This window comes from Sus scrofa, chromosome 4 (assembly GCF_054392235.1).
Source record: "Sus scrofa isolate SSC_HxYL_T2T_F1_AM1 chromosome 4, Sscrofa_HxYL_maternal_Yorkshire_Landrace_v2.0, whole genome shotgun sequence".
Taxonomy (NCBI): Eukaryota; Metazoa; Chordata; class Mammalia; order Artiodactyla; family Suidae; genus Sus; species Sus scrofa.
The window spans coordinates 70,738,394-70,751,953 of record NC_139386.1 but is presented as its reverse complement, the minus strand read 5'-3'; the positions used below and the strand labels follow the sequence as shown (position 1 = coordinate 70,751,953).

The following is a 13,560-nucleotide window of genomic DNA, read 5'->3' as shown; positions in this document are numbered from 1 at the left end:
AGGGAATAAAGGATGAAAGCCCATCATTATGGGTGAGTGATAATCAGGGGTCTGAAGAAATTAGAAGAATAATGGTAAGTAAGCTGATAAAAACAAAAAATCATTAGGCAGAAGTTTTGATCCAATATCTTGTGCAAAAGCTGTCCACTATCTGAAGCCCCTGGGTCATTCTGAGGGTCTTGGGTCATCTGTCTATTGTGGAGCTCAGCTGCTTCTAGAGAATCTCTGAGGATCTTCATTTTGAAGTCCCCCTGTTAGAGCAGGCTTCCAATTTTGTTGATTCTGGGTTGTTTTTTTCATTATGACATGTGAAACCAAGGATTTACTCCAGGGTTTATTTCGGTCTTTGTTGTTAACAGTGTCTAATAGAACCTCCTCCAATGAGGTTTAAGAGCAACTTTTCTCAAATGTATCTCTCAGTAAATGAAATCTTACAGTTGGATGTCATGAAGAGACTGTTTAAGATGTTTTAGTGCAACCAAATCCTGTTGGTGATAGGACTGAGTAGAGTACATGAGTCTCTTGCAATATTTTCCAGTATCTCCATGCATCAGGGCAGAGTATAATATCATAGGTAAAATCCTGAAGCACTTGGCACTTCCAGTTACCAGTTCACAGGGAAGTAAACAACGTGTTTCCGGGGAGTGGATGGTGTCGGCATTAAGTGCGGGTGGGAGTACCTTTGTCCAAGGCAGCTCAAGGCTTTCTGAAAGTTTGGTTAGTTTTATTTAAAGATGTCATTGTTTCTTTTTACCTTTCAGAAATTTGTAAGTGATAAAAATAGTAAAGGGTAATACCTTACAGGTTTTTAAAATAATATTTCTTATGATGTGTGTGACTTGCTCATTTGATGTAAAAGTTTATATTCCCAAGATTGGAACACAAAATTGACTAGCTTTTTAGCAACTTAAAGACTGTAGCTTTTTGGAAAAGAGTTTAAACTCATCCTGAAATTATATAGCCATTAAATATCTAAAATATATTCAAATCTCATGAAAAGTGGAAGCTATGTAAAATACATCGTGAAGTGCTCAAAGGGCATCTGAGGCTTTGGTTCCTGGCCATTTCCCACATTTACAGTTTTTGTAGAATTATGCTGTTGACAGGTCCACATGACTTAAAAATGATCTCAGCCGTCTTTTTAATGTTTCCCCAGCCATATTGATTTAAGACAGTAACCAATTTATCTGTACCATGTACAGAGTAATTCATGTAGGAATTTAGCCAAAATCCATTTGAAACCATCTAGTGCCACCAAACAACTGTCTTGGGAGCACCAGAGAAGCTCAAACGATCTTTTCCCCCATTTTTCTTTTCAAAATGAGGGGCTAAATGGTAATATTTTATAATGGTTCTTTGAGTTCCTTTAGGATTCCTCTGTTAAGAGTTTAGTTTGGATCAAAACCTTCATTAAGACTGCTTAATTTGCAAAGTGATCTGCTAATGATTTTAGCTTCCATGTTATTTCTTTTTCCATAAGCCTCAACTTTTATAATAGCTTTCTCTCTATAAAGTAGGAGTGCAGCTAAAAGTGTGTTAAACATATTGTCCATTTTTGATGGGGGCTCCTGCAGAGTTGACCTTTTGTTTCCAAAGCATCCACAAGTTATGTCTTTTTTAAAAAAGCATGCCCAATATAGATTTACTCTGTGGTCTTTGGCTAGTTGACAAGCTTAAGGAAGTGCAATGGTTTTGCCATCTGGACTGATTTTTACCTCGGATAGAGGACGGTATTCTAAAGGCAAGCTTTAATTGGTTTTAGCATGTTCTGCTCTAGTTTCAAGTTTTGAAGTATGATCTATCAACAAATAATATTAGGTCAGAGTTTTCAATGGAGTCCTTAAAAACACTAAATGAAGTATAGCAAGTTCCCTAACTGAGCTAAGAAAATGTTAAAGTTCCCTTTCCCTCATGGGGGCAGGAGAGTGGCAGGTCAGGGTGTCACAGTGATGGACAGTAGTGTGAGGGGGAGAGACCAACAGAATCTCATGAGAGGCTAATTAGCTAACTGAAAAGTGCCATGTGTTCTCAGGCACTAGTAATGTCTGTGTTGCATGAGGAACCATGAGAGTAAGAGGGAAGCTTTTAACTAGTTCCGCAGAAGCATGGATATTGGAGTGGTGGCTACTGCCTACAACAAGGGGAATGTGTCTTTACAGGCAGGTCAAGGTGATGAATTTTTATGAATTCCATGGAGTTAAGTTGAAACTCTAATGACATGCCCAGATTGATTTCGTGCAAGTAGACAAAAGGATTTTAGTTGGGGTTACCTGTGGAGGGAGTCTGCTAACAAATCTTTTTCAGATAAGAGAAAGCCTGCTTATGATTTAGACTAGTCACAATCTCAGGAAAACTTGACACTTTTTTGCAATATGCAGTTGTTAAAATTCAACTGAGTAAATGATTCATGAATCAGGCAGCATCCAATCTGGCAGATAGAAAGGAGCTCGAGGAGCTGCACCAAATAAAATAAAAGACTGTTCTTGACAAGAGTGGAAACGGGAAGTAATTTAGCAAAAAGCAGATTGGCTGTGGTTGGGTCCCTTTCATTTAGGGGATGGTTGGGATCTGTCAGGCAAATTGACCCACTAGTGCTGGTCAGGTGATTCCTGACTGGCTGGATTAAGATTCCACTTCTCGAGAACTTAAATTGGAATTAAGTCTCAGTTTGATGACATGGGGCTCGGCATGAGCAACTTCTTCATGGGCCTACTGACTTGTTTTTAACACTGTTAAACCTAGAAATCCTCACAATTGTTTAGTGAGAGGTCTAATATGTTTGGATAGTCTACAGCCTTATGGGGAGAGAGTGATTTCCCTTCTTATATAGGTTATAACCTTGATCATGGGTTCTATTTTAGCAAAGTTATAATTTCTGTTTTGAAACTTCGTCTCTCTTTTGCTAAGGCTGAGAGCAAGTAAATAGAATCCTTTTTACGAGATTCCTTATTCTCTGAATAAATCAGGAGATCGTGTCCATATCGTATCAGGACTAAATTATAAGAGAAACTTAGACCTAGTAAGTGTCGATTAGGGGCTTTGGGAGAATAGGAGGCTTTAGTGCATCCCTGTGGTGTGACTCTCAGGTATAATATTGTCCTTCCTAGGTGAAGACAAATGGAAAGGTTTCGAGGAAAAAGCAGAAGGCTTCAGGTAAATCCTGATGAGAGGTTATTGGATGGGGAAGCTGAAGGCAGGCAAGTTAGAAGTGAGTGATCTTGTATAATTGGTTTGGGAGCCTATTTCTCTTCCTCTGATTTGTTTTTAGTTGAAAGCTGGCGTCTTTGACTAAGTCCTAACCACTTGGGGTCAGTTGGGTCAATTGCAATAGAGATTATGGTCTGACTTCTGTGGATGGTTACAGAAAAAGTTGTGGATCCATATTCTGTAGTCACATATGGTCTGCCCTTCATCCAAACAGATTTAATCTCTCACCATTGTGCTCCTGTAAATCTTCTTATATAATTTCCTCCAACTACATTGAGAAATGATTTGAAAAATAATTGATGCATGAGGTAAGATTTTTACAAAGTGGAAATAGAATGTATGGCTTAACCAACTACTGGCAGATATCTGAAAACTTAAGACATGTTTTTGTAATTCTCTTAGTAGAGTTAATTTTCATCTGTAATTGTTTATGTTTTTACAGAGGATCTTGATGATTTAAGAATGGAGGGAGTAACCACCCTGGTACCTTCTGGGAGCAAATTTAACCAAGGTCGAACTTCTCACTCCACTGAACTTCAGGCCAAAGTCACACTGAACATCTGTTCAAGGTGTGCCAGGTAAAACAAATAATAGGCTTTGATTTTTTAAAAACTTGATTTCTTAAATCTTGATTTTTTCAATCTAAGATTATGATGTAAAGGGTATACTCCTCTGTGTTAAGAAAATCTTTGTGTTCTGGTTATCTTTTGTGCTGACGTTGGCGAGGGAGTTAGTTGTATAGTCTATCCTTGCGCCCATTGTCCCTCAGACTAAAAATGTATCCAAGGGCTCAGATTGCCTTTACTTCACGGTTTGAGACTATTTTAAGTCTTTCTGTCTCCAAATTTCATTTGCTGTCTGCCCTTCTGTTCCTTTCTGAAGGAAGATTCAATGGGCTCTAAAAGTTCCAAGCCATTTCCAAAGCACCTGCATAAAGGACAGTTCATCCAGGTACAGTTTAAGAGCTGATATTATTGGCTTCTTAACCTGCTCCTCATCCTGTTCACCTCCTGGGAAGAATTTAATCAGCTTGATGCTTTTCAGTTTTGGCAGCTGGAAGCAATCTCTGCATATACTGTATGTGGCCCAAGAAGTAGCTGAAGTTACTGCCAAGTCAGCTCCCAGTGCTGGTCTAGCAGAAACTCAGCAAACAGCTAGAATTCATTCTTTAGAAGGAACTAAATCTCATTTGCAAAGAGGTTTTTAAGCCTGTTTAAATGATAAAACAAGCCTTCTAACCCTTATGTAAATGGTGCAGATTAGCAAGAACAATGCACTGGCTGGTCAGTTTTATCTCCTTTTCTTTATGTCTAGCTGGTCTATTGTACTGTTTGAGAGGGGATTAGTGGCTTGGAAATAGGGAGAGGGGAAGTGTAGGAAAATCAAATCAGACCTTTGTGGCTTTTCCTTCCCTTTACCCCCTTGGAATTTTTATTTTAATTGTCATAGGCTTAAAAATAAAGAGAAATGAAATGAAAATAAAAAGAAATAGAAAGAATAAATAGAAATAGAAAATCATGGAAGCTCATTTGAGACCATTAAGAGAAGTACAATATCACAGTGAAAACACCAGTGGAAACATTGCTTCAGACAGTTAACATTTGGGTGAATTGACTTTTTGATTAAAGCTGTGAAGAAACTGCTAATATTTATGTGATGATATTTAGGCATTCTGAGTGTGCAAGGGCATCTGTGGAAGAGTTGAGCAATTTAAAAGAACTTTATAGTATGTTTGCACATTTACACTTTGACTGGAGAGGGGTTTATGCTTGATCCTTTGTATTATTTGTAGATAATTGGGATAGGAGATGTTTGTTTTTTTCAAAAGGAAATCCTAAGAAAACAATGTTTTACTAAACTATGAAGGATTGAGAAAGGACCAAGCCCATTCATAGCCCTAGACTATTTACATTCAGCTTCCAAATGATAAGTTAGATAATAAATTACAGACCACCTGCATTTAAGATGAACTCTTAACTGAAATTTTTGAATATGCAATTGGATAATAATCAATTAAATTTATTGTAATTTTGCTATGTTACCAAAGTGACACAGCCGGTAAGTGGCAAAAGAGTTTCAAAATGAGGCAGTGTAGCTTGAGAGTCTGCCTGCTTAATTATTTTGTTTTATTGCTGAGCACTAACCTCTTGTTTGAAGGTGAAGATAGAAGCCTAAAATAGATAATTAATGAGCTAAAAAGAGATTCAGGTTTTTGAAATGCTGGGCCTTCATGATTGTTTTGATGACAGTAGGGCACACTGTACTTTCAAAAGCGAGGTTGCTTCAGGGAAATCAATGGCAGAAGTAGGTAGAAGACACTAGGCTGTTGATTTTTAGAGTGGCTGCTGTAGCCAGAGTTCAGAGTGGAAGAAAAACTAATATTAGTTATCAAAAACTATGAAGAACCTGAGAATGTACCCTATTTGCATCCTAATACTGTTTCATAGATGCTGGCAAAAGACATGAAACTCCTGGACCAGAGACCGAGGACTTAATACTCATGATAGTAACACCTGTCAGAGTATTGGCATTTTAATCGGTTTCCTGAGCCACAAATCTCATGGATTGACACACACAGGGCAGCAGTTGAAGTTAGTGGAGGAACCCTGAGTTTAGGAAACCTGAATATTTTATAACAGGAAGTTAGCATCGCTCTAGAGAGACTCCATGTCTATCTTCCAAGGCTGTTTGCTCTCAGATGTCCCCAAACAGATTGTTGGAAAGAAAGAAACACTGTCAGTGTCTCAGAAGATATGCAGAGGCTCCTGAGAATTGCCTCCCAGTGCTACTTGGAGTGGGCTCCTTCTGCAATTCATTGATGTAGTTATCAAAGTTTTTTCCCTAGTCAGCTGTCCAAAATCAATTTGTGTTGCTAGCTCACCTCTTCCAGTTACAAGTAAGGCTTTCAAGACTGTGAGAGTTACACTTTTTAAGCCAGAGCTGAGCAATTATCTGAGGCAGAAGTCATAAACTGTGCACAGTGTCAAGTGTTATGGCCTCATAATATTTAAAAATACCACTGGATTAGTTACCAATTCACATAAAAATTGGCACTCCTATCTTCCCTTAAAAATGCACACATGTGGAGTTCACATTGTGGCTCAGCAGAAGTGAACCTGACTAGGATCCAGGAGGATGCTAGTTTGATCCGTGGCCTCTCTCAGTTGGGTAAGGATCTGGGATTGTTGTGAGCTGTGGTGTAGGTTGAACATGTGGCTCCGATCTGGCGTGGTTGTTCCTGAGACGTAGGCTGGCAGCTGCAGCTGCTATTAGACCCCTAGCCTGGGAACTTCTAGATGTGGCAGGTGTGGCCCCCCTGCCAAAACACACACACACACACACACACACACACACACACACACACACACACACACACATATGTGATGGTGCTGGGCTCATATTGGGCATGTTTCCAATGCAGCAGTCTCCCCTCTTGTCCCTTAAGCCCAGTTGGGCTCTAGTTCACCTCAGATTCTTTCCAGCTTCCCTCACTTACACCACCTATCTGAAGTCTGCAGGCCTTGGTTTGTAACCTGTGATCTGTAGAAATGCTGGAACTCCAAAGATCAGCAAGGAATTAGGACTGGAGGGATGCAGACTGAGGGACCTGGCCAGGTCACTGGGAGAAGAATCTGGTGCCCAGAAGGGGCAGATCCCACTTCCTCAGAGCATTGGGTTGTGGGTAGGCTGACTGTGGTCTTAAGTGACCAGGCAGCCCTGCAGAACTCACATAGAGTGAATTGGTCGGAAACCTCATGCTGCAAACTAGACCACCATAGAGAAAATGATTGGTTCACTTAGAGAACTGTGCCCATTCCCACTGCAGCCTGGAAGATAATGCAAGATAATACAGGCTTCATAGAGGAAGCCCAGACATGGGATTTGGTGCCTGGGATCAGGATTTAATTCCAGATCTCACTGAGTTGGGGACAGTATGGTGTTAATAGATATGGATGTTTAAGATAATTAATGTTAAGTTATAGCACATACTCAGCAACACCTTTCAAGAATTTACAGCCAAGTTAGAATAGACAGACAACCTCCTTTGAAGTCTGACAAAGGCATCTAACATCCACGCTCTAAATTACCCAGTGTGTCATCTTCAGAAAAATTATGCAAATATTCAGAAAATCTGATCCCTCATCTATGAAATGGAGTTGACGTAATTCTGGAATTAACCTCTATGGGTGACTGAGAGGGATGGCCAGGATGATGCGTACAAAGGGAGCTAGCCAAGAGTTCACAGTGCAAGACTCTCAGGGAACAGGGGGTTTCTCTTCTCTTTCTCCCACTCACAGGAATAATTACCATGTAAATACCTAAGCAATTTAAAATGCTTTGCATTTTCCCCCATCTTTTACCAAGGCCCACATTAAAGTACTCAGGTATTGAAGGAAAAAGAGCCTCACTTTCCTGCCTTAGGAATTTTCAGGAATTTTCTCCTGCCTTAGGCTTCTGGCTGGGGAGAAAACTGTGGTCCATCTTCCAGGATTTCTGGGTTCAATAAGACAATGTTAAGTGGCAGTATTTTGTTTATTGCTTTGAGTTTCAAGGTCAGGAAGTCATTTTTCCCGTTGAACTGGATGGGTAAAATATAGTAAGTAAGCGTAATGGATATGTTATGATCTTGAAATCAAGTTGGGTTCCTTGTAGAAAAGAAGTCTACTTACAATTGTCATTGTCCTCAGTTTGTTTTTCAAATACTGCATGCTCATGAGCTGCATATGGGGGCCACAGTATCTAGAAGTGAGTTTGCATACGATATGTCCAAAACGGTATTGCTCTCGTCAAGTGAGGGCCATACTGTCAGAGGCCACAGAGCCCTTCTCAAGTGATGAGAAGGAACCTAATCAGGGACCTAATGGGAAGACAAGACCTGGAATGGGATTAAGACATTCTGCTGGGGATGACTGAGGGATGTGAGATGTACATGACCACTGGAAGGACTTCTGCTTTTCAAGAGACCAGAAAAAGAGAGACTCGGCCTACATTAAATTGCTCTGTAAAGTTTTATGTATAACAAAGTGCTTAAAATAAGAATGTCAAAATATTTATTGATTAGCATAGTTACAAGAAATAAAGATTTCATTTTGTTTCCATAAATATTTCACACACGATTAGAAAAGTCAATATGGAAGAAAGCTTGTGTGGAGTTCCCATTGTGACTTAGCGGTAACGAACCCAACTAGTATCCGTGAGGATGCGAATTTGATCACTGGCCCCGCTCAGTGGGGTAAGGTCCCAGCATTGCCATGAGCTGTGGTACAGGTCACAGATGTGGCTCAGATCCTGCGTTGCTGTGGCTGAGGTATAGGCCAGTAGCTGTAGCTCTGATTTGACCCCTAGCCTGGGAACTTGCATATGCTGCAGTGTGGGCCTAAAAAAAAGACCAAAGGAAAAAAGAAAGAAAGAAAGCTTGTGTTTTCAAGCTGGAAAATTATCCCAGGGTGGTGTTACTCCCATAGTTCTCAGTGACCTTAATCTGATGTGGGCATTGCTGCAATTTGTGTGATTTAAACAAAGAGGTGACATTGTTTTGGCAAGTGGAAAAACATATAATTAAGAGGTATTTGACCTCTAACGTGTATTAAGGTTCTAGCCCAGAATATCGCTCAATTTTCCCTCAGATCATAAGGGAAACAGGCCATTACAAAATAGCAATTTTAGAAATAAAGAGTTTTTTCTGTGTAAGATACAGCAGTGTCCTTATAATTGCTGATTTTTTTTTTTTTTTTTTTTTTTTTTTTTTTTTTGCATTACAAGGTAGATCTTTAATATATTCATTGAGGATCTTGGCTTGACTCATAGAAATTCCACCCAGAGCACTAAAAATCCTTGGATGGTATGGGCAAAATAAGTTTAATTTTTTGCCTAGGAGTCACACCAAGTCATATCAGCTAAAAAGTAAAAGGTCTGTAGGTTAATAATGCAAATTATCAGTAATTATCAATAAAGATTCTGTGGTTCAGAAAAAAAATAGTGGTTTGCAAAAGTGTGGGTTTCAAATTAAATTTATTAAGTACCCAGAATTTTCTTTTTAAGATAACAGTTAAATTACCAATAACAAGCAGACAAACATTGATACCAAGTCACCAAATTACTATTTCTGTGATGTTTATAAGCCATTTTTCTGGAAAGACCACCCATTAATCCTGTCTCCCAATGCCTTTCTGTGGAGTTAAATCTTGTTTTTGTGGACTCCTGCCAGGGCATTCTGGGTGGTGAGATGCTATTTGTTTTTGATGGTGCAAGTGTTTGCATTCATTCATGCCTAACATCAGTACTGCACAAAAAAGGAATCAAAAGCCATTTTAAAGTAAATTGGATTATAGAGAACATACAGTGATACTGGCTCAGAAACTGCAGCATGAGAATGTTAAGAGAAATTTGGTTCCAGATAGCCTGCTGATTTTTCACTGATTTGCCTCATGTCATTGTTCCAAAACTTTTTCATCATTTCTCCTAAACACCATGACATTAAAACACTGAGGTTAGTTGTATATTGACTTGATAAAGCAGAAGCAGAGTATCATTAGTAATAGGGTGCTGAAGAAAAGGCGAATGTCAGACCTTGCAAATGTGAACTAATTTCAGAATGACAAGACTCACTCTGTGTCAAAGAACTATGATAAACTCTGGAAATAACAGTTAACACCCCTGACCACTAGGGACTGATATTCTGGCTGGAAACAGAGTTGGAAAAAATAAGTGCAGCCCCAAATGTCAGATGATAGTGCTATAGTAAAAAGAAAGCGTAGTAAAGTGGTGAGGTTTGCCAGATGGGATTGATTGTTATAAAATAGGGGCTGTTACTGTAGGGGCACGTCCAGCTCTTGGAGAGATTGATCTATGACTTTCATTGTTCATTCTCCGTGAAGGAAGAAATGAGAGCAACACACACCAGCCAGAAACAGGGACCACTTCATCTCAGTCCCAAACACATTCATTTCATGGTTTTTCTATATTTATAAATTGGTACAAGATCCTCCTCATCTCCACTTCTGTTAGTAGTTGTTTTGTGATTCACAGGGGAGGGAGGGCCATGGCTGCAAGCACGTCTGTGTGTGTGTGCACACATACATACACACACCACACACATAATCTAACAAGCTATTTTCTTATGTGACTAAGAGCTGGCGCTTTAGAACAATGGAGATGAGGGGTAGAATCTCAGCTTGCCCGCTGAACAACTTTAGGAAATCACTTAACCTTTGGAAACCTCAATTTCCCATTTATAACATGGGGGTAATAATTTCTGCCCATGGGATTCTAGCAAAGTAGAGTGACTAGCTCAGTTTCAAGCAGAGTCTACTCTGGGAAAAAAAAAAGTCTATTTCAAGATAGCAAAATCCACAGATGTGTCAGTCCCTTTTATAAAACGGCAAAGTCTGATCAGCTCTCTGTATTCAGATTCTGCAACTGTGGATTCAATTCTTAAAATTAAAGTACACCAATAAATCACCCAGTTTCATTACAAAATATTTTTTTTCCTGTTGCCAGTTGAAAGGCATTTAATACAAATTTCTTGATTTTTGACTATGTACGGGATGGAGAAAATTCCACAGCAACACCAAAAATTTAAAGCTCAGTGTTTGTCTGATAAGATAAGCTTAGGTCCCTAAGCTTTAGACCCAAGCCACCTTTTCATTTCTTTGCCTATGACTTTTTCTTGTTAACTTGAAGTTAAATTGTTCTTTTGGAGCTTAAAACTGCTAAGGGAAAAATACAATTATTACTTTGAAAGACTTAAACAGGATCAGCTTCCCCAGATCCCCCAGGCACTGTGCTCTGATGCTGCACATCAGCCTGGGAAACCGCAGAACTACACCTTTGTTAGCTACGCAAGAGAGCTTCTCACAATCCACATGCACTTCCATCAACCCACGAAGCCTGGGGCTTAGGAGTGAGGGAGGCTGGACAGCTGTGAGAGCAACTCAGAGAAATCCATGAGGGGTACACTCCATGAAGGAGCATCTTCTCTGGAAACAGCACCTGGATAAGTGCACAAAAACTAACGCTCTTGCAGACCTATGTCTTCCCACTTTCAGCGACTGTATGGCTGAAGTCTGTAGGATTTGACCAGCAGTATCAAGAGCTGATAAGGAGGAGAAGATGAAAAGGACTGTATTAACTTAAACACCTCATGGCATTTTCTCTGAAGCACTGTGTCTTAAAAAAAAAAAAAAAAAAAAGAAGAAGAAAAGAAATTTGTTTTAGACTTTTAGCTTTTCCATAAGAACAATTCTTCAAAATGTTGAGGACATTGGGATCGACACCATAGTCAATTAAGTGAGATATCAAATGATTTCACCTGGTTCTCGTAATGCTTGATGAACTACAAATGTCACTGTGGGGCTGTTCAGTCTCATTGACATCCAGAATATTTCTCGTGACTATTTGGGATACACCAGTTTATCTAGTTGTTGAACAGCAGTGCTAGGACCCAATAGGCTACCATGGTCCTCTCTTGGCTCCCCCACATCTGCTTCTCCCTCGAGATACTCTGTCAACAAATAATTGCTGTCAACTTTTTCCAGTCTGCTTGCTCCTCAATTTTAAAGCCTTGAGGCATCTGTTTATGCTCTGTGTCTCTCTACTTCTACTGTTATAGACAGAATATTTGTCTCTCTGCCCACTGCCCCGGCCGCTGACCCCACCAAATGTATATGTTGAAGCCTTAAACCTTCAATGTGAGGGTGTTTGGAGATGGGACTTTTGGGAGATGTTTAGGTTTATTTATTTATTTATTTATTTTCAACACATGATAAAATAAGGTTATATTTTATTGAAATGACGCTCTCCAGCATTGATAGTGACAACTACAGGGAAACTTAAGTTTTGATCCTGCGATGGGTGGAGGAAAAAGCGTCAAGCAGAGACCTGCCTTGGACATGTTTAGGTTTAAATGAGGTCCTGTGGGTGGTGTCCTCATGCTGGGGTTTGTATCCTTATAAGAAGAGGAAGAAGCAGGAGAGCTGTCTCTGTATGTCCACAAAAGAGGTCCTGTGAGCATAAATGAAATGGTGGCCATCTGCAAGCTGGGAAGGGAGCCCTCATGAAGAACTGAATCTGTGGGTACCTTGATCTTAGACTTCAGGGCCTCTAGAATGCTGACAAATAGGTATTGTTTAACCTCTCCAGTCTATGGTATTTGTTATGGCAGCCTGAGATAAATATCTACTTTTTCAATCAGATTTTTCACTAAATTTTATATACAAATTCCCAGAGAGAGAATCTGATGGAATCTACCAATTACCATCCAGTGTTCTGTCTGAACTTGAGGAGTACAGGTCTTGTCTGACACCATCTGGTATCAGTGCCTCAACTTTGAGGGATCCCTGGTATAATCTTCTGGAACCAGGGGATCAGGGCCACTTACCCAAAATGAGGACACCTAGGTTTCAGTAGCTTTATGAGCATCTTTCCTAAAGCAGTTAACTAAGAGTTTTAAATTTAGGACCCTAGATTTTTTTAGACATTTTTCCTTGTTCAACACATTATCATTTGCTAATAATCTGCCATTCATTTGTATTAAGATTAATCAGATGCTCCTTCCTACTTCTTGCAGCTTGACTGAGTAAGAGGCCCTAGTTCCTTTTCAGAGAAAGCACCAGGGAATCCACGAGATGGTGTGACCCGCTGCATCCATGAGGGGATGTGCTGGTGGCAGTGTAGCTGCTGGAAATTCATATTTCAGTATGTTCACAGTGTCCATTAGCCATACAAGTATTGTAGTGTGGTGTACAATTCACATTTTAAATCATGTGACTTTAGGATTAGAGATTTTCTGATATAGATCTTAGACTACCCCATATGTTTTTACAATGGAGAGAATACCTAAAACTTATATAAACATCCTCCAATAAAATGATACTCAGGGAACAGCTTATGTTGTAAAAGTTAATTCTCTACTGCTAGAGATTCAGCCAAGAAAATGTGGGCCCAATTTAGTGGTGTCATAAGGTCAGGAGAAAAGTCATTGTCAAGATGAAATTCACATTTGTGTAATGAATAGTCTACTCCTTCAAGTGACTTAATATAGAGATATTTATGGTTATCTTAGTAGATCAGTTCTGATTTCAAATACTCATGGAAATAAGAAAGGCAACTTTAACTGTGTACACAGGCAATGGGCAGCAGTGCGTGTGCCCAATTTCTGGACATTTTAGGAAAGTGCTTATTATGCGGGAGAAGGAGGATTGTCCTTTAGATCCAGTCACCCCATTTTATTACCTTTCCTAAGGGGAACTTTTGAGATAACTGTTTGACTCTCTGCTCGAAGTCCTTTAGCTCTCATAGAAGCAGGCAGAAGGGTGCAGCATTCTTTTCCCCAGAGCTGCCTTTCCTCCAGCT

At 39.6% G+C, this 13,560-nt stretch overlaps 1 protein-coding gene across 49 annotated transcripts in view; it reads left to right on the top strand.

The window, feature by feature from the left end:
* C4H8orf34 (chromosome 4 C8orf34 homolog) overlaps positions 1-13,560 on the top strand; it is a 470,609-nt gene that overhangs the window by 220,762 nt on the left and 236,287 nt on the right. For 41 of the 49 annotated variants that reach the window (XM_085022191.1, XM_085022172.1, XM_085022166.1 and 38 more), the window contains one exon: positions 3,650-3,785. In XM_085022191.1, coding sequence (XP_084878317.1) covers positions 3,650-3,785 — 136 coding nt within the window. The remainder of the gene's footprint in view (positions 1-3,649; positions 3,786-13,560) is intronic. The other 8 variants (XM_085022168.1, XM_085022165.1, XM_085022196.1 and 5 more) reach the window with 1 other exon arrangement.